We start from the raw sequence: 26872 nt of genomic DNA on the forward strand, positions 1-26872 counted from the left end.
TTTTGATTTGCATTTCTGGAAAAGGTCAGTTTTCATTCCAATCCCAAAGAAAGGCAATGCCGAAGAATGCTCAAACCACCGCACAATTGCACTCATCTCACACGCTAGTAAAGTAATGCTCAAAATTCTCCAAGCCAGGCTTCAGCAATATGTGAACCGTGAACTTCCTGATGTTCAAGCTGGTTTTAGAAAAGGCAGAGCAACCAGAGATCAAATTGCCAACAACTGCTGGATCATGGAAAAAGCAAGAGAGTTCCAGAAAAACATCTATTTCTGCTTTATTGACTATGCCAAAGCCTTTGACTGTGTGGATCACAATAAACTGTGGAAAATTCTGAAAGAGATGGGAATACCAGACCGCCTGACCTGCCTCTTGAGAAACCTGTATGCCGGTCAGGAAGCAACAGTTCGAACTGGACATGGAACAACAGACTGGTTCCAAATAGGAAAAGGAGTTCGTCAAGGCTGTATATTGTCACCCCACTTATTTAACTTATATGCAGAGTACACCATGAGAAACGCTGGACTGGAAGAAACACAAGCTGGAATCAAGATTGTTGGGAGAAATATCAATAACCTCAGATATGCAGATGACACCACCCTTATGGCAGAAAGTGAAGAGGAACTCAGAAGCCTCTTGATGAAAGTGAAAGTGGAGAGTGAAAAAGTTGGCTTAAAGGTCAACATTCAGAAAACAAAGATTATGGCATCTGGTCCCATCACTTCATGGGAAATAGATGGGAAAACAATGGAAACAGTGTCAGACTTTATTTTTCTGGGCTCCAGAATCACTACAGATGGTGACTGCAGCCATGAAATTAAAAGACCCTTACTCTTTGGAAGGAAAGTTATGACCAACCTAGATAGCATATTCAAAAGCAGAGACATTACTTTGCCAACAGAGGTTCATGTAGTCAAGGCTGTGGTTTTTCCTGTGGTCATGTATGGATGTGAGAGTTGGACTGTGAAGAAGGCTGAGCGCTGAAGAATTGATGCTCTTGAACTGTGGTGTTGGAGAAGACTCTTGAGAGTCCCTTGGACTGCAAGGAGATCCAATCAGTCCATTCTGAAGGAGATCAGCCCTGGGATTTCTTTGGAAGGAATGATGCTAAAGCTGAAACTCCAGTACTTGGGCCACCTCATGCGAAGAGTTGACTCATTGGAAAAGACTCTGATGCTGGGAGGGATTGAGGGCAAGAGGAGAAGGGGATGACAGAGGATGAGATGGCTGGATGGCATCACTGACTCGATGGATGTGAGTCTGAGTGAACTCCAGGATTTGGTGATGGACAGGGAGGCCTGGCGTGCTGCGATTCATGGGGTCTCAAAGAGTCGGACATGACTGAGCGACTGATCTGATCTGATCTGATGTATAGTATCATGTCACCTGACAACAGTACTGTTTCACCTCTTCTTTTCCAATTTGGATTTCTTTTATTTCTTTTTTTTTTCTCTGATTGCCATGGCTAGGACTTCCAAAACTATGCTGAATAAAAATGGCGAGAGTAGACATCCTCATCTTGTTTCTGATCTTAGAGAAAATGTTTTCAGTTTTTCACTGTTGAGTGTGATGTTAGTTTTGGTTTTGTCATACATGGCCTTTATTAGGTTGAGGTAGGTTCCCTCTATTCCTGCTTCCTGGAGAGTTTTTGTGTGTTGTTGTTTTTTTTTTTTAAATCATAAATGGGTGTCAGAAGCTTTTTCTGCATCAAATCTGTGACATGCTTTCTTTGTTATTGTTGTTCAGTCACTGACCCAGTCTTTGCAACCCCATGAACTGCAACACGCCAGTCTTCCCTGTTCTTCACTGTCTCTTGCAGTTTGCTTAGACTCATGTCCATTGAGTTGATGATTCCATCCAACCATCTCATCCTGTCCTTCTCCTCCTGCTCTCAATCTTTACCAGTAACAAGGTCTTTTCTAATGAGTTGGCTCTTCACATCAGATGGCCAAAGTATTGGTGCCTCAGCTTTAGCATCAGTATTTCAAATGGATATTCAGGGTTGATTTCCTTTAGGGTTGACTGTTTAAATCTCCTTACTGTCTAAGGGTCTCTCCAGAGACTACTCCAGCATCACAATTCGAAAGTATCAATTTTTTGGTGTTCAGACTTCCTTATGGTCCAGCTCTCACTTTGATTATATGGACCTTTGTCAGCAACGTGATGTCTCTGCTTTTTAATATGCTGTCTAGGTTTTTCATAGCTTTTCTTCCAAGGGGCAGGCGTCTTTTAATTTCATGACTGCGGTCACCGTCCGCAGTGATTTGGGAGCCAAAGAAAATAAAGTCTGTCACAGTTTCCATTTTTCCCCCGTCTGTTTGCCATGAAGTGATGGGACTGGATGCCATGATTTTTTCCCCATTCTCTTGTTTTCCTCTATTTCTCTGGATTGATCACTGGGGAAGGCTTTCTTATCTCTTCTTGCTATTCTTGAAATTCTTCATTCAGATGGGTATATCTTTCCTTTTGTCCTTTGCCTTTTGCTTGTCTTCTTTTCTCAGCTGTTTGTAAGACCTCCTCAGATAACCATTTTGCCTGTTTGCATTTCTTTTTCTTGGAGGTGGTTTTGATCACTGCCTCCTGTATAATGTCACAAACCTCTGTCCATAGTTCTTCAGGCACAATATCTATCAGATCTAATCTCTTGAATCTATTTGTCACTTCCAGTATATAATCATAATGCATGTGATTTAGGTCATACCTAAATGGCGTAGTGTTTTTCCCTACCTTTTTTAATTTAAGCCTGAGTTTTGCAATAAGGAGTTCATGATCTGAGCCACAGTCAGCTCTGAAATTAGGGTTTATTAAAAATGTAAACTTTTAAACATGACTGTTAGAGCTCTTCATTCTATGTAGAAAAAGTGCTAAAATCCTATTTTCAGCTTTTTTTCTTAAATGTTGATCCTCATTTTCCCCTTTGTCAAATCGATTATTAGTAACACTTTTCACGTATCAAATATTTTTTACAATAGTCACATAGTAATTTTATTTGTAAGCAATATCCTATTTCATTATATGCAAATAGCTTCAACTGGAAATGAACTACTTCAGTGTGACATATATGTTCTATATAGATATTCTAGGTTAGTTTGATTAAAAAAAACAACACTACCTGGTACATATTTTTTTTGTATATTTTTTAGTAGTATATAGAGTTCATGACTTATGTCATTAACAGGGAATGAATATTTTAAGTAAAATGTTTTTACTCAAAACTATTGACTGGATATGTTTGTATATTTTAGGTGAAAACTGACTTTTGTCAGACTGTGCTTCCATACTTGATTCATGATATTCTACTACAAGATACAGATGAATCATGGAGAAATCTCCTTTCTACACACATTCAGGGATTTTTCACTAGCTGTTTCAAACACCCTTCACAAACAAGCCGATCCACAACCCCTGCAAATTTGGATTCAGGTATTCTGTTAAATTTCTCAACTTCATACTGTTAAAGTCTCAGTTCTAGAGAAAGATATTGTTTGAGTCCCATCAAGGCATTTTGTAGGCTTAATCTCATAACCTCTAAACATCTATTCTGCCATCTGTAAAATGGAGTTAAAAGTTGTAACAAGTTTTCTATGAAATATTGTGTGTAAAACACCTAGGATAATACTTAATGCATAGTACCCTCTCATTAAATATAGACTAATATTAATGGAGCAACTGATTGAGTATTTAGTGCATATTAAACACTGTGCTTACTGCTGCCAGAATTACTCATAGTTCTGTGATCTGGGATTACTACAATTTACATTTGGCATATATATTAGTTTTGTTTTTAAAGAAAAATTGGACTATGTTTTCCTTAAACTTTTATAACTTACCCTCCTTCCATGCTGTTGTATAAGAAGTATCTCCCATGCTGAGAGGTTATTAAGGAGAAGTTAAACCAAGAATTGAATACGCATGGGCTTCCTTGGTGGCTCAGTGGTAAAGAATCTGCCTGCCAATGCAGGAGATGTGAATTCGATCCCTGGGCTGGGAAGATTCCCTGGAAAAGCAAATGGTAACACACTCCAGTATTCTTGCCTGGTAAATTTTATGGAGAGAGGAGCCTGGTGGGCTATATATAGTTCACGGTGTCGCAAAAGAGTCAGTCGTGACTTAGCAACTAAACAATAGCATCAATACATTGTTGAGGGCTCATTGTTGGTCAGTTTTTCAAACCTAAATTTGAGAAAAGGAAAAGATTTATAGATCTGTGATGTTAACTTACAGATTAATACGCCCTGAATATGTATTATTAATGTATTTTATGTACAAACATAAAACTAGGTACAAATTCACATACTGTACTTCAAGACCAGTACAGTTGACTAAGACTTTTTTTCATCTTTATCAGTTGTTCATGCATGTTTGTGCTATAGCCTTTCAAACATAAAACCGGCCAGTTTTATTTTATGCCAGTATTTTTATTGTTGTAAATTAAAGTTTAAATTTCACATGTAAAATCTACTATTGGAAAATATATAGATGTCTATCAAATAGTTTCTTTTCTGGTGTCTGTAAGTCTCACTGCCTTCATTTGAATGTAGTCCGAAGGTAAATTTATCATCTTTACCTCCGTCCCCCAGCCTCCTCCTTTCAGGAAAGAGCATGCAGTGGTTTAAGCCTGAAACCTTTCTCACATGTCTCATCTGATTACCAAATCCTGGGAGTTCTGTGTTATAAATAACGTTAGTCCATCTATTTTTCTTTGTCCACAGCTGCTTTCCAGCTTTGTGGTTCAATACAGTGAAATCTTTCAGTAAATCCTCCTTGTTAGTTCTTGTTTCAGCCATCTTACTGTTGTCTGGAACACTATTCTTTCTTCCTCTCCAAATGAAACATTAGTTTTTCAGATACCATTCTTTTCTGTGAAACTCTTCTTGTTCAGAGTTATTTTTTTATATGCCTCTCTGGTATTCTAAACTTTCTCTATCATTACACACATCACACTATGTTAAGATTGTCTTAGGCTAGTCGTTGAGTTCCATTTGGTCAGAAATAGTCTTTCTTATACCATTGTAAACTGAGCACCTACCTAGTACATTAAAAAGTCCTAACTAAATCAATGAATTAGTCCTCTTCAGAAATAAAATATAAATTACAGTTAAATTCTTAATAAGCATATAGTTGCTTTTAAAAGAAAAAGAAATGTCATTAAATTCCATTTGTTGATTCATATTTATTAAGAGCCTGTTTTGTGCTAGAACCTTATAGTGTAGAGGGAGACAATCCCAGACAAAAGGAAGAGGACGCCTAAGCACACCTGTCTGGGACTGATGGGACATCTCTTGCTTTGTCAGAGTCAGAGCACTTTTTTCGATGCCATGTGGATAAAAAATCACAAAGAACGATGCTTGCTGTTGTGGACTACATGAGGAGACAAAAGAGGTAATGTGACTACTGGTTCTTGAGTTTGGGTATTTAGAAGTGTAACTTGTTATTGCTGACTGAATTTTAACATGATTATTTGAGGTAATGCTGTTGCAAGGTGCTGTATTTAGTATGTGTGGTGCTTATATCTCCTTGAAATAAATCCATATGAATAAATCCATATTCAGGGTGGAGCTTTGGTGAAATCAATGTCAGGAACTCTCAATACTTTTTTAAGTGAAGTATAGTTAATTTATAATATTGTGTTAGTTTCTGGTGTTCAGCAAAGTGATTTAGTTATGTATATGTTTTTTTTTTTTCCAGATTATTTTCCAGTATAGTTATTACAAGATAAATTACAAGACTTTGAATACTGTAGGAACTCTGAATTCTTGGAGAAGGAAATGGCAACCCACTCCAGCATTCTTGCCCAGAGAATTCCATGGACAGAGGAGCCTGGCAGGCTACTGTCCTTGGGGTCACAAAGAGTCGGACACAACGAGCGACTGAGCACTGAATTCTAGCCCCAACTATAAGAGTAACAGTGTTATCTTTGCTAAATCATTCAGTCTTTGGGGGCTTTAGTTTATTTCATTTATAGTAATGGAAAAGGAATAGTGATTTTCCAGGTTACTTTTAGTTGCATTGCTCCTCTTTTAACTTTTTTCTTTACTTTTGTCTCAAAAGTAGTTAGAATTATGTAAAAAAGTTCCTTTATTTATCTTTATTATGAAGCACAAGTTTCTTTACTGTGTAACATGGTCCTCAAAATCTGTGCTTCTATATAGTAATACTGTCTATAGCAGTGTTTATTTTCTTGATTCTGATAAATTGCTTTATAATTCAGTATTTTTGTTCCTATTAATTTTTTTTTTGAGATGTTTAACAATGAGTACAGGAATTGATAGAGAGGATGGTTGACAGATTTGTACTGCTCCAGAGTTGACCAGAACCTTAAAGAAATAACGTAGTAGGCCTATAACTTGAATAGGTAGGCATTGATGTCTCATTAGTTTGTACGGTGGTAGTGGCAGTGACTGATAAAGAATGAGAGGGAATAGTGAGAGAAAAATAAAAAATTGGTAGTGGAATTTGGAAAATTTTTTTGACCGAAATGCATTTACATCTTAAAAATTTACTCCCCCTGTATCCTCTTCATCCTTGCTATCTCATGCTTAGAAAAAGAAGTGTTAGGCCTTTCGGTGTCTGTGTTTCTGGTTAGAAAGTTACTGATTCACTATATTGTTTTGTATTGAATCCTCTTGTGAGAAAAACTGTTCAAAACTTTAACTGGCAGCATCTCTTTTCTCAGTGCTGGGATGCAGCTTCACCTCTGAATTATTCATTTTTATATTTACCATTGAGTTAGAGTAGTATTTACTTTGGTTAGCCTTCAAGAAGATAAAATTTCTCAATATTAAGTTTTTATTCTAAGTAAGGCCTTAAGATCCTTGAGAGAATATGGCTGGGACATAGAATAAAGCATAAGGAATTGAGTTCAGGTTCATGTTTCTCAGAATCAGTTCAGTTCAGTCGCTCAGTCGTGTCCAGCTCTTTGTGACCCCATGGACTATACCATGCCCGGCCTCCCTGTCCATCACCAACTTCCGGAGTTTACTCAAACTTATGTCCATTGAATCGGTGATGCCATCCAACCATCTCATCCTCTGTCGTCCCCTTCTCCTCTCGCCTCAATCTTTCCCAGCATCAGGTTTCTTTCAGATGAGTCAGCTCTTCGCGTCAGGTGGCCAAAGTATTGGAGTTTCAGCTTCAACATCAATCCTTCCAATGAACACTCAGGACTGATTTCCTTTAGGATGGATGGACTGGTTTCTCAGAATAGCAATAGTTAAGTCTTGGCTATGTGATAGGCACTTTATTCATCAGCTTTGTACGCATTATTTGCTCATTATAGCTGTTCTCTGAGGTATATATTGTTTCCTGGTTTTGCAAATGAAGAAACTGAGGCTTAAGAGGTTAATTTGCCAAAATTCATACAGCTTGTAGTAGGTAATCCAGCTGGATTTGAACTTAGCTAGTTTCCTGCTTTAATACCAATTTTCTTAACTACTGCTTTGTCAGATTTCTATGAAATTGTTTTGAGAAAGATAATGTCATCCCTTCCGGTTAGGCCTACTGTTATCACCGTGGAAGATTTTTGTTAAATAACCTCAACCTAGGCAATTAGCTCAGAAGAAAATTAACTGCAATAGAAAGACATGTAAATGTGTCTTAGAAGAAACAATATTTTCATTAAATTGATCATTTAAAAACACTTGTGTATGTATTTTTACTGTATACTGTATAGCCTATTCTTAGCCTATGGTCCATGGATCCCTCAGTGGGGGGCAAGTATGAACCTCAAATTTTTATGGGATGATGGCCCATAGCTTTTATCAGATTTTCTAATAGGTATGTGATCCAAAAAAAGTGCTGGAACTCTTTAGCTATGTTATTTTAGGTGTTTATTGTTATATATTGGGGATATGTGGTTTTTGGTTATTTGAATATAATTTTCGTTTTAACTAGCACTCGCTACCATTGTATTCTATATCAACTTACTTTTGGTATGTAAGTCAAAGAAATGGACGTGACTATATTTAAATTTTTTCTTTAGACCTTCTTCAGGAACAGTTTTTGATGATGCTTTCTGGCTGGAGTTAAATTATCTAGAGGTTGCCAAAGTAGCTCAGTCTTGTGCTGCTCATTTTACCGCATTGCTCTATGCAGAAATCTATGCAGATAAGAAGAACTTGGATGATCAAGAGAAAAGGTAATGGGATTTGGAAGTTTTGGTTTGTAAAATTGGTGTCGACATTGTTTCATTAAAGGTATATATTAAAGATGTGTTTTACTTCCACTCTCCCATTTAAAAGATATTTTAAATAAACACTTTCTACCTTTTAAGGAGAAATGATAATAAAAGTATGTTAAAGAAATAAGCAGTTCTGCCCTGAACTAGAGATGTTTATTACTCAATAATTATAAAAATTACACAGATAACAAACTTCTGGAGGACAGAGATCATCCTTATTTTTCTCTGTATTCCCCATAGTAACTAGCATTGGGAACTTTATATAAGTGATCACTAATTATTTTTCAAATGGTTGAATGATTCCCTAATTTTAAATTAAGTTTACCACTGTTCCCTCACTTTATTCAAGATCCATTTTACTTATTGACTAGAAGTAATGTAACCTGATTGCTTTCTGTGACTAAATTGTTTTCATTGTTTTGGTGTCTACCTGGATTCCTGCTTCTTTTCTTTGCTTTTCCTCTGAGTTAGAACTCTCATAAGAGTTTAACAGGTATAATCTTAGATAATAGAGAAAAGCAAAAAATAGCCAAGAAAGTTGAAAAGTAAAAAATACAGTTTACTGTCCTAATGGCCTTCCTCAAATCTTTGTTCATTTGAAATAGCTTAGTGTTTATTTTTTAATTAATTAATTAATTTTTAATTGGAGAATAATTGCTTTACAGTAAATATTTATTTTTATAGTTAGCCTCACTTTCCCACCATGAAATCACTCATACTACAAAACTGAAATAGCAAAGAAGTGTTATATTGATGCATTTCTTATGCTTGCTACCTATAATTTCTATTTTGGATTATCAGTAAGCTGAAAACAGTATGGTTTTTGGATTGTGGAAAACCAGGCACCAGAGTTCAGATCCTAGTTCAGATAGGATTAATTTAGTAGACTTGGACTGGTTTGCTTAATGCTCTCATTTGTTTTAATTTCTCCTTTTCAATTAAAAACTGTTAAAAATCTACAGTGTGATCAGTATACCCTTATATACCAGTATACTTACCAACTGTAGTGTAATAGAATTGGAATGTAATTTCTAGATTTTACTAAAATACCCCCAAAAATCGACAGTGTGTAGATCATGTGTATAATGTGTAATTGACATATTTGTGAGCACTTAAGACTTTGTACAAAGACAAGTAAAATGACTAAGAAATTGATTTTTGACTACTTTAGGTCTTAAAAATTTGGCAGAAACCCTGCATACTTTGTAGTAATTTTAATCTGAGTGCACCTCAGTATCTTGGTTCCATAGAATAACATTTTTTACTAATCAGGGGTTAATAACAGTTCTTATCTGAGTATAAATAAAAGCTCTTTTAATTTGAGAATAAGTGATCGTATAGAATGTGGCAAATTTTTGCAAAATTGCTTGTTTAACAAGCAAAGGTGCCTGGATTTTATTTTGGTTAGCTTTAGGGGAGAAGTGCTTCAATTAAATGGGACTTGCTCTTTGCTTTGACAATCTGACTTTTTTTTTCAAATGCCTAATGGACAGGGGAGAGCAAACAGACATGAGGTGTATAGAAAGGGTGGTGGTAGTTTAGTCGCTAAGTCGTGTCCAACTGTTGCAACCCCATGGACTGTAGCCTGCCAGGCTCCTCTGTCCATGGGATTCTCCAGGCAAGAATACTGGTGTGGATTGCCATAGAAAGGGTAGGGAATGCTGATTTTCTTCAGTGACTCAGGTGAACTGATACTTTGGTAAATCGAAAGTGGTCAGGAAAAGTATAAAAGCAAAATACAAATCAACAGTTTACAAACACTATCAGGTCAAAAAAGTGAATTGCTCTCTTAGGTTTCCTATTCAAGTTAGTTAATAGCAAAATGTAGACAATTCTAAGTCTGTCACTTATTACCTGTGATTCTACTGGTCCACTTCCTTTTCAACACTATCAGATTTCTTAAGTTTTGCCAAATTATCAAGTGTTAAGTAGTATCTCAGGTGTGGTCTTAATTTGCATGCCTGTGTTTATTAATGAGGTTAAGTAAGTAAGTGTTAAGTCGCTCATTCGGGTCAGACTCTTTTGAACCCCATGGACTATAGCCTGCCAGGCTCCTCAGTCTGTGGAATTCTCCAGGCAAGAATACTGGTGTGGGTAGTCATTCCCTTCTCTGGGAGATCTTCCCGACCCAGGGATCAAAACCCAGGTCTCCCACAGTGCAGGCAGCTTCTACCCTCTGAGCCACTAGGGAAGCCCCAGTGAGGTTAAACTTCAGGTAAAATCACTGACGGACCATTTAGGAATTGAACTCAAGGGCTTCTGCTCTATGTTTAAGCTCTGTAAAAAATAAGCATATTTTGGCATATAGCTTTTCCATAAATGAGACTGTGGTTAAAATGTAATTCTCATTCAAAGACCTAATACTCACAAATTCCTTTTCTATTCTAGGCTTGGTATTGTTTTCAAGTATAAATGGTTCATTATATTTTATTTGTAACCTTTGTTAGTTTTTTCTTTCAAAGTTTATGGTATACATATTAGCAAGCCTCAAAATAGTATATTCCCATTAAAAGAGATGCTCTTGTGACAAACAGAAGTCTTACATTTGAAGAAGGAAGCCAAAGTACAACTATTTCCAGTTTGAGTGAAAAAAGTAAGGAAGAAACTGGGATAAGTTTACAGGTATATATTATAGACTTTATTATAAATGTTAATATTTGTTTTACACTTCGGACTATTTTGTTATAAAGACTATATAGATTTGTCATTTGATTTTCAAACGGAAGTTACCTTTTGGACTGTCAAATATGTTAAATTCATGTATTGAAGCTTAGGCCTTGGATTAGGCAAATGAGTTCTATCCTTATTCAACCACTTAGTTGTTTAATCTTCCAGAAATTACTTAATCTTTTCAACTTTGAGTTCCTTTATCAGAAAGATGAAAGTACAACCACCTATCTCATGGGGTAAATTATGCCATATATTTTTCTGCTATAGTACTCTATTTTCTTCATAGCACTTAACATTTATATTTTTGTTTACTTGTTTAATGTATATCACATCTCAGGGCAGATTGCTTCTTCTGTAAATGTTTAAATTTAAAAATTTAAATTTGACTCTTAATTTGACCTATTCTTCCTTTAAAATGATTTTCTTCAGTCTGCTTACACCTCTGATGTTCTCTCCTCTGCTTTCAGTGCGTCTCCTACTTCTTAGACAAAATAGGGGACATAGATAGGAAGTGCCACCATATGACACTGTCAAACATAGAAATCTTCCTGCATCTGTTCCCACTGTAATCTTTCCTTTTGTTAAAGCAGAGGAACAGTTTCTCCTGCTGCCCGTTTTTCTGTGCTTTGTTTTTCAACTGTCAAGAACTTTATTTTTTTATTGTGCCATGCTTCTCAATATATTCAAACATTTCAGACTTTTCTTATTAAAAACATTCTCCTTCAAATGAACACAAATCATTTCCCTTTTCCTTATGTTCTCTTTAAGGTGACACCCTTTTTTCTCCCTTCCCATCACAGCCAAACCTTGTGAAAGAATTTCCACTGGATAGCACCTGCTAATGTCACTCATAAACTTGATGTTGCTAAGTCTAGCCCTCACCTTTCATTCAACCTCTTCCTTCATGTTTCATCAACACTTAAGACCGTCAACTATGCCTTACTTGAAATACATTCTGTCTGCCTTTTTGATATTGTTTTCCTAATTTTTCTCCTTCCCTATTTTGCTAGTTTATAGTTTTACCCTCTTTTCTGAGGTTTTGGAGTATCCCTGTGCTCCAGGTACTGTGCTAGCTTCAGGACTAAATGTTCCAACACTTGAGGGCTTGATTTCACCCTTATGAATAGAAACAATTTGATTAGAATGATAAACATGCCAATACCAGTTTGTGTTTAGAAAATATTTCCTGGAGCAACTACCATTAAGATAAGTAAAGTGCTTGATCAATTTTCTATACAATGCCATTTCTCTTTGTTTTCTTTTTCCTTTGCTTCTTTCTGTTTTGTCTTCCGTTTTCACTTTTATTTTACTGAGGTTATTTTAAAGAGAATCAATTCTTTCCCGAGTAAATTTTATTGCAAAGTTTGAATCATCAAGCCAATTCTTTATATCACATTTTACCAATTATTACATAATGCAACTTTGAATATTCTTTCAAAGAAAACCTTACAAATTTTTTTTACCAAGTTCAGTTTTGAAGAGTAAGACTTTGCAGAACTTCGTTTTCCCATGTACTGGTTTAGCTGTTGACAGGATTGTTTGCTTTTGTTTTCATGGGTTTTTTTGCATGTGTTAGAAGCATCATAGGTTGAGATTTATATCTTATCTAATTCATTAAATTGTGAGCAATTCTCTTCAAGTAGTCCATAGTCATTCTGTTGTCTCAGATCAGTTTGTTGTGTTGTAATCCATATCTTTAGTATATATTTCAGTATCATTAATTTTACCTTTATAACATGTTATATAATTTAAATTTCCTAAATTCATAAACTGATATTTTTTCCCTTCAATTAAAAAAAATTTTTCTGTTTTTAGGATCTGCTTTTAGAAATCTACAGAAGTATAGGAGAGCCAGATAGTCTTTATGGCTGTGGTGGAGGGAAAATGTTACAACCCCTTACTAGGTAAATTGTTTTTTCATAGATAATGCTATAGTAATTCTGTTACGAGAGAAGTTACATGCATATAGAACTCAAGGCATTTAAAAACTCTTTTCTTATAGACTACGAACATATGAACATGAAGCAATGTGGGGGAAAGCCCTAGTAACATATGACCTTGAGACCACAATCTCCTCATCAACTCGTCAGGCAGGAATAATTCAGGTACTTTTTTTTCTGCTTTAGTAAAGCACTACTTGTGTAGCGCTCAGATTATTTCAGTATATCAGTGGACTATTTACACAAACAGATAAACTATAGGGCTAAGACTGAAGGTTATTTTTCTTTCACTGGGATTAAAACTCAGAAGGATACACAGGTAAATTGGACAGATGACTGACCAGAAAGATAGTATAGATTTGTTGGTCATAATCTTCTTAGCTAACAATAGAAGACATTTCTTGAACTGTATACAATGTGCCTGGTCGTGAATTAAGTCCTTTGTATGGAAAATCTCATGTAAACTATTTCTCATAGTTTGAACTAGAGTTTGTCCCAGAAGTTATCATTTCTGGGTATCATTACTAATGATATCATTATTAATAAGTATCATTAGTAAGTATGGTAAGTATCATTACTAATATTCCTGGCTAATATTTCTTAACCATTCTTTTATCAAATAGCAGAGCCCTTTGAGCTCTGTCTTTGTGTTTTAGGGGGAACACACAAACAATATTTTGGGAATTTAAGTGATATTGTGAACTACTAAAATTTTGAAAGTTACTTTTTATGTTTGATTGCTGTTTTTTGTTTCTCTAGTATTGTTATTTTTTTACTTTTCTTTTTTTTTTTTTAACTCCTGCTCAGGCCTTGCAGAATTTGGGACTCTGCCATATTCTTTCCATCTATTTAAGAGGATTAGATCATGAAAATAAAGAGTGGTGTGCTGAACTACAGGAACTTCATTACCAAGTAGCATGGAGGAATATGCAGTGGGACCACTGCATTTCTGTCAAGTAAGAACAATTTAGACATTTAATATTGCCATTTCTCTAGTTACGAACAATGAGCTGTTTTTATAATGGGAGTTGTGTTTTTATGTTTTGTAGATACTGTTAAGCTAAATGCTTGAATAACATAGCAATAAGCAGTGTACATAGGCTTGAATTTCATTCTGTTTCCACCTCTACCCTCATGATATTTTTGAAAAGAGAAATATAAAAGTTATTTTCTCATGAGAATCTTCTCACGTATTGTTTACAAATCCAAAGAGAAAGTCAGGCATTTCCCTTCTCTTGCTGCAAACATTTTATTTATTCAGCTGGCACTTTTATTGGCTGGATGATACACAAAAGACTGTTTATTTGTGAAATAATTTATATAAAAAACTGCTAAATCAATAGCATAGGAAGATAATGACTTTAGCCTATATGTAAGGTCCCCATGTGTTGTGAATGAAAAGCCAAGCTCCTAATCTAATAAAAGATTGTGTATTCATGTAAAAGTCTTTTGATGATATAAACCAAAGAATAATTAAATCACAGTAATTGTATGTTTAATCACTTTCATAGAAAAAAAATTCGTTAATTAGAATGTCTTTCAGATTTCAAACTGTTAGATTGCTGTAAAATCAGGGGTATGCAGTCATATTTTAGAAACAGTTTACTCTGTGAATTGATTCCTACTTGCCTCTGAATCTCCATATGCTATTTTTCTCCTTGCATACTATATTTCTGCCACATAGTGCTTCTTGTGTGTTTTTTTTTTTTTTCCATTAAGCCAAACTGTACCTAAAAGCCTTAAATATATATCTTCTTTTTTCTCCTCTTACCATGAAGGTGGCTACTTGTCAGAATTTTTCTGACCTTCCATTCTAAAGTAACCACTCAGTCATTTGTTTTGTTACCCTGTTTTACTTTTCTACATGTCCTTTGTCCTGGTATTTTTCTTATTTATTGTCCATCTCCAAACCAGAACATAAACTCTGTGAAAATGGGGGCCTAATCTGACTTGTCTGCTAATGAACTCACTGCATCTAGAACCTGGTGACTAGTACCTGGCACATAGTAGGTGTTCATCTAATAAACAAATGGGAATATAACATGTTTAGAGCCTGAAAAAAAAAAATCTGAGAAATTTACTTTTTTTTCTGCTTGAAGAATTAAAAGATCCACAGAATTCTTCATGATTCTTACCAAATTTTCTAGAAATGCATTTTTTAAATGGAGATAATTCTAATTGTAGTTTAAAATGTTGCCTCTTGGTGAAACTGTTTATACACACACACCAGGATTCTCTGTTTTTAAATACATTTTTTTCTCTAATTGTTTAATTATTTCACAGCAAAGGAGTGGAAAGAACCAGTTACCACGAGTTGTTGTACAATGCTCTGCAGTCTCTAAGAGACAGAGAATTCTCCACTTTTTATGAAAGTCTCAAACACGCCAGGTATTGTAAAAAGAAAAAGTTATTGTATTTTAACATTGCTTCTTTTCTGAAAACCTGAAGAATAATTTCAGTACAAAGATTTGCAGTGGTGAAAGGAGAGGACCTGATAGCTTTGGTCAGGTTGTTTTTTGTCATTCCCTTTACTCCCTTAAAAAAAATTCCTTGTGTAATTCATAATTCATACCAATCAGTGTTGAAACTCAGAATTTCCAAAGTGGGAGGAAATACTCAACAGTTGACAATTTCATAGCTTTTCCACATCTGAGAAGTGAGTGCTCAGATGAATTTTATCTTTTGCAAACATGTTTGCATAAGAATTACAAGTGTTTCTGTTTTAACAATTGTTTTCTGAATCTTCATATTTTGAATGCTTTATATGAAAGAATTCTTTGACATACACTTGTCAAAATATATATACATATATATATACACACACATGTATGTGTACACACAAATGTTTATGTATACCTTTAAATTTTTTGTTTTAAATGTAAGAGCATTCTCATATGTTAGGTACTTACATAAGCTTTTTTTTTTTTTTCTTATATAATACGTTTTTCTTTGCTTATGTGGTTCAAATATATGCTATCTTTAAAAATAAAATTTCCTTTTGGAACCATGATCAATTTATGCTGAACCCTGAAAAGTCTTATTGTTTCCCATCCCTTGGTTCTCTTCCTGGACAAATGCACTGAGAATTTTAATCTTGTCTCTAGTGGTTGTGTGTCATTTACCTCTCTTAGCATTTAATGTTCTTTTTGTAAAATGGTGATTAGTACTTACAGGCTCGGTCTGAGGCACAAATGAGATAATACACAAAAAAGAGCTTAACTATAACAGGCTAGATGAATGTAAGACGTTTTTTGGTTAACAGTAGTTGTGAGCTAATAAATCCTGTATTTTTTTACAGAAGTAATACTACCATTTAAGTGCTTATCATGTGGTGGCTACTTTGTTAGACTTTTTCTGTATGTATTCTCTAACATTTAAAATAATTCTGGAAGTGAAAAAACTTTGTTTCAGAGGAATCCAGTAATTGCCCAAAGTTATACAGTCATTACTGGCAAAACTGGGATTTAGATCTCAGTCGTACAATTCCAAGGCTTACTTTGTTTTCACTACCTTATGCTGGTGCTTCTGAATATTGCTATTATTAAATCAACACAAAGGTCTATAATGAGAACTCAGCTTTTATTTTCTATAAAAAAATTTTATCTTAGTTTTCAAGTATCTTGTCTTTTCTGCTACTAGAGTTAAAGAAGTGGAAGAGTTGTGTAAGGGCAGTCTTGAGTCTGTGTATTCCCTCTACCCTGCACTTAGCAGATTGCAGACCATTGGAGAGCTTGAAAACATTGGAGAACTTTTCTCAAGGTATGTGATTCAAGTGACTGTGTATCCCAAAGCACAACCTGTTACCAAAGTGACTTTAAAAAATAAAAACTATATAGAGGCCAGCCATAGGTTCCTCTCCTTTTATCACAGTATAAGTAAGTTGACCAAAGAACTGTGATCTTGTTAAAATAAACATTTTCAAAAATACTCATTGTAAAAATTCAAGTTTTTAAATTTAACTTTGTGTTTTTCTCTTTACAGCTTTTCCCCTGTTCCACCCTAGATGAAATTATTTCTCATGTTTTTCATCATAGCATATTGTATATACTCCACTGTTTTAGTACTGCATTGCATTATTGTTACTTTGTATATACTCTGCCATGCTTTACTATGCTGTGGTATGCTAAGTCACTTCATTCTTGTCCAACTCTGTGCGACCCCATAGACGGCAGCCCACCAGGCTCCCCCGCCCTGGGATTCTCCAGGCAAGAACACTGGAGTGGGTTGCCATTTCCTTCTCAATGCATGAAAGTGAAAAGTGAAAATGAAGTCGCTCAGTTGTGTCCGACTCTTAGCAACCCCTTGGGTTGCAGCCTAACAGGCTCCTCCGTCCATGGGGTTTTCCAAGCAAGAGTACTGGAGTGGGTTGCCATTGCCTTCTCTGATGCTATACTAGAAGGTTCCTAAAAGTGGGACTTATTTCTTCTTGTATCCCTAGTGCTATTTCGTGGTGACTAATTCTTAGTAAACAGTCAATGTTAAAGAATATGGAGTGTTTAAGGGAGACTGCCCCTTTTAATGATGGAAAGGAAGTCATCTCACTTTGCAGTATTTCTGGATCTTTCTCTGCTAGGGAATTTTAAGGAAGAAAAGTTTGACGAATTGGTAACACATACTTGTGTTCTAGGATAGCAGTTCACAAAATGTAGTGTAGAGATCCTGCAGGCCCTAAAATCCATTCAGGGGTTCATGAAATTAAAACTATTGTTAAAATTATAGAAAAATCTTATTATTTTTTTTTTTGCTTTCATTCTTTCATGAGGTTTAATGACGTTTTGGTGAGGTATCAGAGAATACCTACAATTATTTGAAAAGACTGTTACCATATTCCTGCCTTTTCTGTATCTGTATGAGGCTAGATTTTCTTCACATTCTCTAACCAAACATCATAGCACAGCAAACTAAATGCAGAATCTGAGATGAGAATTCAAGTGTCTCCATTAAGCCAGACATCGAAGAGATTCATAGAAATGTGAATCTCACTAAGTTTTGTGTGATATATAGTTGATTTATTATTCTTATTTTAAAATAAATTTTAATACATGTTACATTTTTCTCAGTTTTAGTTTCTAATAAAGTAAATATTAATAGTGAAAATGTTTAGTCACTCAGTCGTGTCTGACTCTTTGTGACCCCTTGGACTGTAGCGTGCCAGGCTCCTCTATCCATGAAATTCTCCAGGCAAGAGTACTGGAGCGGGTATCCATTCCCTTCCCCAGGGGATCTTTCTAACGCAGGGATTGAACCCAGGTCCCCTGCACTGCAGGCAGATTCTTTACCATCTGAGCCACTAGGGAAGCCCAAATGTTAATAAGTATCAGGGAGGCCTGGCGTGCAGCAGTTCATGGGGTCGCAAAAAGTAGGACATGACTGAGCCACTGAACTGAACTGTAAATGAAAGCTCTTTAGGAGTCTTCCTTAATTTATAAAAGTGTAAACCAAGGGTCCCCAAACTGGGCTATGGCATGTTAGGAACCAGGTCACGCAGCAGGAGGTAAGCTGGCAGGCAGGCAAGTGAAGCTTCATCTGTATTTACAATCTTTCCCCAAGGCTCGTATGCAGCAGCCTTAGATTCTCATAGGAGCACAAACCCTACTGAACTGCACATGCAAGATATTTAGGTTGTGAGCTCTTATGAGAATCAACCCCAAACCATCCACCCCACCAGCTCCCCAGTTTGTGGAAAAATTGTCTTCCACAAAAACCCATCCCCTGGTACCAAAAAGGTTGGGGACTATTGGTATAAAGGATTTCCTGAGATTAGAAAATTTGAGACCCGCTGCTCTTAAGATCATTTTGGGAGGAATTAAAGTTTTGGTTCCTGTGAATTTGTGTTACTGTTTCCTTCTTTATCAAGCAACTAAAAGAACTTTCATTTCCTACATCACCATAAGGTCATCTTCTGAGTTTCCCTGCTTCAAATGGCAACCCACTCTAGTACTCTTGCCTAGAAAATTCCATGGATGGAAGAGCCTGGTGGACAGTCCATGGGGTCGCAAAGAGTCGGACACGACTGAGCGACTTCAGTTTCACTTTTCTCCCCATATAGTACTCCTGAAGGATTGCACAGTATTGCTTAATTTGAACATCTGGGAAGCACTCTGCTCGTATGAACTAATTGTACAAGATGTATTTTCTCTTCCTTTAATAAATAATATTGGTATATGAAACCTTTGCCAGATGCCAGCATTTCCTTCATTGGATTGTGCTTTCTTTAACAGCTTTGCAGAATCATGCCCTGTGCCTGATGGGTATGGTAGATAATTAATGAGTTTATTTCATTTCCTTGTTGACTGTCCTCTTTGAAGGATCATTGAAGTTGTACTAGAGGTATAGATGTTCTGAGTGAGAGGCCTGATAAATGTGTTCTCATTTCAGAAGAATGTTAATTTAGAAGTGCTGCTTTTTGTGAGGTTGAAGAGTATTTTTAAGAATATCTTGAAAGTAGCATCTATAAAAATATTGACTTGCTCTCCTATATACCTGAAACTACTATAATATTGTAAGTCAACTGTGCTTCAATTTTAAAAAAGAAAATTTTTAAATGTTCATCATCTGTTCTCTGCTGACTGACCCTCAGAGGTCTGACCATATTGTAGATTTCTAAACTTTGATTCTTATTTTCGTTTATTTTAGGAGTTCCAATCATGTTGCTGCAAAAATTCCTTTAGTGTTTATTAAATCTTAAGTTTTAGAACCTGCGTAATAGCACCTTTTATTTTCATTTCTGTTGCTAATGTGTTTATTTCAGAAGTTCCAGTCATGTTGCTGCAAAAATTCCTTTAGTGTTTATTAAACCTTAACTTTTAGAACCTGCATAATAGCACCTTTTTTTCATTTCTGTTGCTAATGTGAACCCTGTGATTTGGCTTTCAGATCAGTAACAGATAAGCAGCCCTCTGAAGTGTACATGAAGTGGTGGAAACATTCCCAGCTTCTCAAAGACAGTGATTTTAGTTTTCAGGAGCCTATAATGGCCCTACGCACAGTCATTTTGGAGATCTTGATGGAAAAGGAAATGGAAAACTCCCAAAGAGAGTGTTTTAAGGACATTCTCACCAAGCATCTTGTAGAACTCTCTGTATTAGCTCGAACTTTCAAGAACACTCAGGTAATCAGATTTAAAACTATGTCATCTCACTCATTGACCTTGCCTTTTAATTACCTAGAAAATAGAAAGCATAAGTAAAAAGAAATGTCATCGAGAGACAGATTGCTATTATAACATTGTATAGCATAGTTGTTTAAGATTTTCCCTTTTGGAATTAGACCTGAATTTGCATCTTGCACAAGTCTTTCTCTAATCCTCAATTTCCTGGTTAAATAATGAGAAGCTACCTAACTTACTATATGTATAACATTTCAGTGACTGTATATACTGTGTATAAACACACACATAATTATATATGTCTTTATGTAAAGAGAAAAACAGGCAGATATGGGGGCTGGGGAAGGCAGTGACAGATGCACTTAAGACAGTCTTTTTTTTTTTTTTTTTTAAACTTTACAATATTGTATTGGTTTTGCCAAATATTCGAAATGAATCCGCCACAGGTATACATGTGTTCCCCATCCTGAACCCTCCTCCCTCCCCATACCATCCCTCTGGGTCATCCCAGTGCACCAGCCCCAAGCATCCAGTATTGTGCATCGAACCTGGACTGGCGACTCGTTTCATACATGATAGTATACATGTTTCAATGCCATTCTCCCAAATCTTCCCACCCTCTCCCTCTCCCACAGAGTCCATAAGACTGTTCTATACATCAGTGTCTCTTTTGCTGTCTCGTATACAGGGTTATTGTTACCATCTTTCTAAACTCCATATATATGTGTTAGTATACTGTCTTGGTGTTTTTCTTTCTGGCTTACTTCACTCTGTATAATAGGCTCCAGTTTCATCCATCTCATTAGAACTGATTCATAAGACAGTCTTAAAAATTGTCAAGTCCTTAGTGAATGGTGGTGACCTCTTTTATTAGTAGAAGTAGTAGTAGTAATAGTAAAAATATTTATTTCCATTTGTTATTTTCATTTCAGCTCCCTGAAAGGGCAATATTTCAAATTAAACAGTATAATTCAGCTAGTAGTGGAGTCTCTGAGTGGCAACTGGAGGAAGCACAAGTATTCTGGGCAAAAAAGGAACAGAGTCTTGCCCTGAGTATTCTCAAGCAAATGATCAAGAAGCTGGATGCCAGTTGTACAGAGGTTCACAATTTTTCTATTGGTTGAATTAGTATTTACTGTAATAAGAAAGATTACTGTGCTTTATAATATTTTAAATAAATTTTAATATAATTACTAATTTTATTAAAGATTTGAAATTACTGATCCATGAACAAGAAATTATAAAAAGGAGTCTTGAAAATTAGTATTTGTAAAAGTTTAGGCAGCATTCATTTTTCCTATTTACAACATTTCCATCAGTCCATCTCATCATAGATTAATTTATCCCAATGATAAGCCTTATTTTTTTAAAACTTTCTACAGTATTCAAGGAGGGTGTGTGGGAAACAAAGATGAAATAGCTACTATAGATTTGAAATGACAAAAAAATGCAAGAGGAAATGCATAAGAGAATAAAACTTTTTAAAAGGCAAGTTGAAATAATTGGGTTGTTAATCCAAAGACCTTGAAAACATCACTTCTGATATTTTATCTACCATTACCTATAATGTACATATATATTTTATATTAGTTATTATAAACTTGATTGCTTCTTCAACTCTGTCTCCAGCATATGATGGACAAATTTAGCAGCATTTGTAGGAATCATGAAGTATTTTAAAGGTTTGGACTCAATGATGTCCCTCTGACATACACCTACTAGGTGAATATCAACATTTTGTACTTTTGGATAATGGAAACTTGTATAACATCCTCCGTTATTAGAAAATTTATCATTATACCAAGTCCTGGGAGCTCACATGGTATGATTGTTTAAATATTGCTTAACAGGATGGACCCTGAAAACTAAGATCATGGCATCCAGTCCCATCACTTCATGGCAAATAGATGGGGAAACAGGAGAAACAGTGTCTGGCTTTGTTTTTGGGGGCTCCAAAATCACTGCAGATGGTGATGGCAGCTATGAAATTAAAGACCCTTGCTCCTTGGAAGAAAAGCTCTGACAAACTTAGATAGCATATTAAAAAGCAGAGACGTTACTTTGCCAACAAAGGTCCATCTAGTCAAAGCTGTGGATTTTCCAGTAGTCATGTATGGATGTGAGAGTTGGACTGTAAAGAAAGCTGAGGGCCAAAAGTTGATGCTTTTGAACTGTGGTGTTGGAGAAGACTCTTGAGAGTCCCTTGGACTGCAAGGAGATCCAGCCAGTCCATCCTAAAGGAGATCAGTCTGAGTGTTCATTGGAAGGACTGATGTTGAAGCTGAAACTTCAATACTTTGGCCACCTGATATGAAGAACTGACTCACTGGAAAAGACCCTGATGCTGAGAAAGATTGAAGGCAGGAGGAGAAGGGAATGACAGAGGATGAGATGGTTGTTGGATAGTATCACCGACTCAATGGACAGGACGTTGAGTAAACTGTAGGAGTTGGTGATGGACAGGGAGGCCTGGTGTGCTGCGGTCCATGCGGTTGCAAAGAGTCGGACACAACTAAGCGACTGAACTGATGGACCCTGAAGTTACCTACCCTCTTTGTACTTCAGTTGTAGTTTTCTAATTAAGGATAATAATTGTTCTTATATCATAGGATTCTTGTGAGGATTCAATGAATTATTATATATTATTATATATAGTAATAATGCCAAGCATATAAAAGTACTCAATAAATGTGAGTTGTTTCAATAATAGTAATAATAATAGTAATAGTAGTAAAGAATGATTATTTTATAAAAGTAAATATTGGAATTATTAAAATAATCGTAAGTTGAAAGCCAAAGAGGAAAGACATTTTTAACCTGTTGTTTTCCTACATGGAAGATATTTTTGTACAGTCATTATAATGAATTACATTTTAAGACTTTGCTTTCTTTTACAGAATGATCCCAACTTAAAACTTATATACACAGAATGTCTAAGGGTTTGTGGTACCTGGTTAGCAGAAACTTGCTTAGAAAATCCTGCAGTCATCATGCAGACCTATCTAGAAAAGGTAAGGTTTTTGAGGAACCCTAATAGAGTTGCTTAGCATGAATACATTTGATATTTTCATTGAAGTGAAGTGAAGTGAAAGTTGCTCAGTGGTGTCCAAGTCTTTACAACTCCATGGATTGTAGCCTGCCAGGCTCCTCTGTCCATGGGATTCTCCAGGCAAGAATACTGGAGTGGGTTGCCGTGCCCTCCTCCAGGGCATCTTCCCAATCCAGTGCTTCTACCACCTTTGAGCTTCCTGTTTCTCCCTTTTATTCATATAGTTTAATTTTAAAAATAGCTACTTCACTAATAAATGAACATGAAAAGCCTAATATGTTTTTTTAGTTCTACCATTCTTTACATATATTAGCTATTTCAGTTGTTTCTGCTCTGTCAAAATTGTTTTGAAAGCTCAAAGAAATAATGTATTTTGTATAATTTAGCTTATATATATATATGTTAAATTTTACTGTGGATATTTCTTTGATCTGAGTAATTCTTTAGATGCATTTAGTATCTGTAAATATAAATGGATTTTTTTTTTCTTGAAGGCTGTGGAAGTTGCTGGAAATTATGATGGAGAAACCAATGATGGGCTCAGAAATGGAAAAATGAAGGCATTTCTCTCATTAGCACGGTTCTCAGATACTCAGTACCAAAGAATTGAAAACTACATGAAATCATCAGAATTTGAAAACAAGCAAGCTCTCCTGAAAAGAGCCAAAGAGGAAGTTGGCCTACTTAGGGAACATAAAATCCAGACCAACAGGTAACTGAGGGTCTACAAGTAACAAGATATACAGTATTTATACAGGTATACAGAACCAGATAGGAATTCATGCTGTGGCTCTGTACTAATTGTGGAATATACTGGTGTTAACTTTGTTTTGCTTTTTTAGTTTGTTTGTTGGTATCCTAGTTGAAAAAGAGATATGTGTTAAAATTAGAGAGAAGTTACTTAGTTTGATGTAATTAAATCCTTTATTCAAACCTGCTTTTCGTATATATATTTTAGAGTAAGTAGAAAATAAAGTTAATGAAACACCTTGGCTAGAGTCCACTTTGGTTGCCTAAAATAGCTTTTAAATTGCAGAAACTTAAAGACAAAAATAAGTTTATTCTGTTTATAATTCTTAGAATTTTGCTTTTTCTCCTAAGATGGACACCTGATTTTTCATTTATATTGTATGTCTTACTTGATTTTGTAGTTCTATAAAATTTAACGGCTTTTGTGTTTTATTTTAATTATCCAATGTAAGATACACAGTAAAGGTTCAGCGAGAGCTGGAGTTGGATGAATGTGCACTCCATGCATTGAAAGAGGATCGTAAACGTTTCTTATGTAAAGCAGTTGAAAATTACATCAATTGCTTATTAAGTGGCGAAGGGCATGATATGTGGATATTTCGTCTTTGTTCTCTCTGGCTTGAAAATTCTGGAGTTTCTGAAGTCAATGGCATGATGAAGGCAAGTTTTCTTTTTCAACCAGGTATTCTAGCCTGTGCTTTAAAAGTTAAGCCATTAGCCCCTCAAATGTCATGCATTTTGTATACTTTGTATCCTTGGCAGTTGGTTTAGGGCTCTACACACAGATACTTAACTAACTCTAATGATGTAGGTTTATGTGAATATGAGAAGATTAAGTCAGTCTTTTCCCATAGCATTGCAATTACCATCGGAAAGTACCCAGAATGCTAGATAGGGAGATTTGGAAAGCAATTAAAGATGATGTGATCACAGGTGGTGTTTTTTTTCCCCCTGCTTTATTATTTTCTGTTGATTTTTTTTACAAAAATAAATTATTTTTGTAAATGGAAAAAAAAATTTTAAGAAAACATTAAGGCAGTAGAATTTTATAAATTTTTATTTAAAAGTCTTGGGTTTTATTAATGACATCTAAATAGTATGCCTATCATTTATTAATGATACTTAAATGATACCTAAATTTATTAATGATACTTAAATGATACCTAAAATTATGTTGTCAATCAGTTTGAAGTTTAAAAGTAAAATAGTTCTGGCTGAACCGAATGTTAATATTCATAACAGATACAACAAATTTCTGCTACTAGTGTACATTAAATCCTGTTACTTTTAGTATGTACAGAAAAATAGTTATTCCATTTTATTCACACTGACTTCTCAGGAGTCAAGATTACAATAGTCCTTAGATCAACATTTGTCCTCCTTGGATTCACTGGAATATAAGCAGTACCAAGTATTCCACTTCTGAATGCAATCTGATACATGTTCAAACATGATTTACCAGTGAGTCAATCTAGACTTTGAGATAAATAATAAGGAAAAAATATGTCTGCTTGATGATTGCACTAATAGAGGAGCATTTTGTATTTGTTTAGATGTGAGGGCTAGTTGAAATGCATTGCTTTTTAATTTTGTAATTTTTAATGGGCAGAGAGATGGAATGAAGATTCCATCATACAAATTTTTGCCTCTTATGTACCAACTGGCTGCTAGAATGGGGACCAAGATGATGGGAGGCCTAGGATTTCATGAAGTCCTCAATAATGTAAGTAAACGTGAAAATCAAACCACAACTGCTTTTCTTTTATATTATTGTATATTACTGTTCCGCTCCAGAAAGTGGCAACACAAAATTTTCAGTCAGTCATTCAGTTCAGTCACTCAGTCGTCTCCGACTCTTTGCGACCCCATGAATTGCAACACACCCAGCCTCCCTGTCCATCACCAACCCCTGGAGTTTACTCAAACTCATGTCCATCGAGTCAGTGATACCATCCAGCCATCTCATCCTCTGTCGTCCCCTTCTCCTCCTGCCCCCAATCCCTCCCAGCATCAGAGTCTTTTCCAATGACAAAACTCTTCACGTGAGGTGGCGAAAGTATTGGAGTTTCAGCTTCAGCATCAGTCCTTCCAATGAACACCCAGGACTGATCTCCTTTAGGATGGACTAGTTGGACCTCCTTGCAGTCCAAGGAACTCTCAAGAGTCTTCTCCAACACCACAGTTCAAAAGCATCAATTCTTCGGTGCTCAGCTTTCTTGACAGTCCAACTCTCACATCCATACATGACGACTGGATAAACCATAGCCTTGACCAGATGGACCTTTGTTGGCAAAGTAATGTCTTTGCTTTTGAATATGCTATCTAGGTTGGCATAACTTTCCTTCCAAGGAGTAAGTGTCTTTTAATTTCATGGCTGCAGTCACCATCTGCAGTGATTTCGGAGCCCCAGAAAATAAAGTCTGACACTTTCCACTGTTTCCCCATCTATTTCCCATGAAATGATGGGACCAGATGCCATGATCTTCGTTTTCTGAATGTTGAGCTTTAAGCCAACTTTTTCACTGTCCTCTTTCACTTTCATCAACAGGCTTTTGAGTTCCTCTTCACTTTCTGACATAAGGGTGGTGTCATCTGCATATTTGAGGTTATTGATATTTCTCCCAGCAATCTTAATTCCAGCTTGTGCTTCTTCCAGCCCAGCATTTCTCATAATGTACAATTGCATATAAGTTAAATAAGCAGGGTGACAATATACAGCCTTGACGTACTCCTTTTCCTATTCGGAACCAGTCTGTTGTTCCATGTCCAGTTCTAACTGTTGCTTCCTGACCTGCATACAGGTTTTCAAGACCAGGTCAGGTGGTCTGGTATTCCCATGTCTTGAAGAATTTTCCACAGTTTATTGTGATCCACACAGTCAAAGGCTTTGGCATAGTCAATAAAGCAGAAATAGATGTTTTTCTTGAACTCTCTTGCTTTTTCGATGATCCAGCAGATGTTGGCAATTTCATCTCTGGTTCCTCTGCCTTTTCTAAAACCATCTTGAACGTCTGGAAGTTCATGGTTCACGTATTGCTGAATCCTGGCTTAGAGAATTTTGAGCATTACTTTAGTAGCATGTGAGATTTAGTAGCATGTGAGTGCAATTGTGTGGTAGTTTGAGCATTCTTTGGCATTGCCTTTCTTTGGGATTGGAAGGAAAACTGACCTTTTC

The 26872-nt window shown here is 35.8% G+C and overlaps 1 protein-coding gene across 15 annotated transcripts in view; it reads left to right on the top strand.

The window, feature by feature from the left end:
* ATM (ATM serine/threonine kinase) overlaps positions 1-26872 on the top strand; it is a 155115-nt gene that overhangs the window by 85669 nt on the left and 42574 nt on the right. For 9 of the 15 annotated variants that reach the window (XM_086339051.1, XM_086339040.1, XM_086339043.1 and 6 more), the window contains 14 exons: positions 3247-3424; positions 5296-5383; positions 7983-8138; positions 10694-10802; positions 12666-12754; positions 12853-12955; positions 13598-13746; positions 15074-15178; positions 16430-16549; positions 19667-19901; positions 20831-20998; positions 22796-22909; positions 23442-23659; positions 24150-24714. In XM_086339051.1, the coding sequence (XP_086195177.1) occupies positions 3247-3424; positions 5296-5383; positions 7983-8138; positions 10694-10802; positions 12666-12754; positions 12853-12955; positions 13598-13746; positions 15074-15178; positions 16430-16549; positions 19667-19901; positions 20831-20998; positions 22796-22909; positions 23442-23659; positions 24150-24468 (2151 nt within the window). In that variant the 3' untranslated portion in view covers positions 24469-24714. Of the gene's footprint in view, positions 1-3246; positions 3425-5199; positions 5384-7982; positions 8139-10642; positions 10803-12665; positions 12755-12852; positions 12956-13597; positions 13747-15073; positions 15179-16429; positions 16550-19666; positions 19902-20830; positions 20999-22795; positions 22910-23441; positions 23660-24149; positions 24715-25306; positions 25421-26872 lie in introns of those variants that run through there. The other 6 variants (XM_086339048.1, XM_086339049.1, XM_086339050.1 and 3 more) reach the window with 4 other exon arrangements.

Source organism: Bos grunniens, chromosome 15, assembly GCF_055505025.1.
Source record: "Bos grunniens cultivar Pamir isolate PY7600 chromosome 15, Bosgru_T2T1.0, whole genome shotgun sequence".
NCBI classification, from domain to species: Eukaryota; Metazoa; Chordata; class Mammalia; order Artiodactyla; family Bovidae; genus Bos; species Bos grunniens.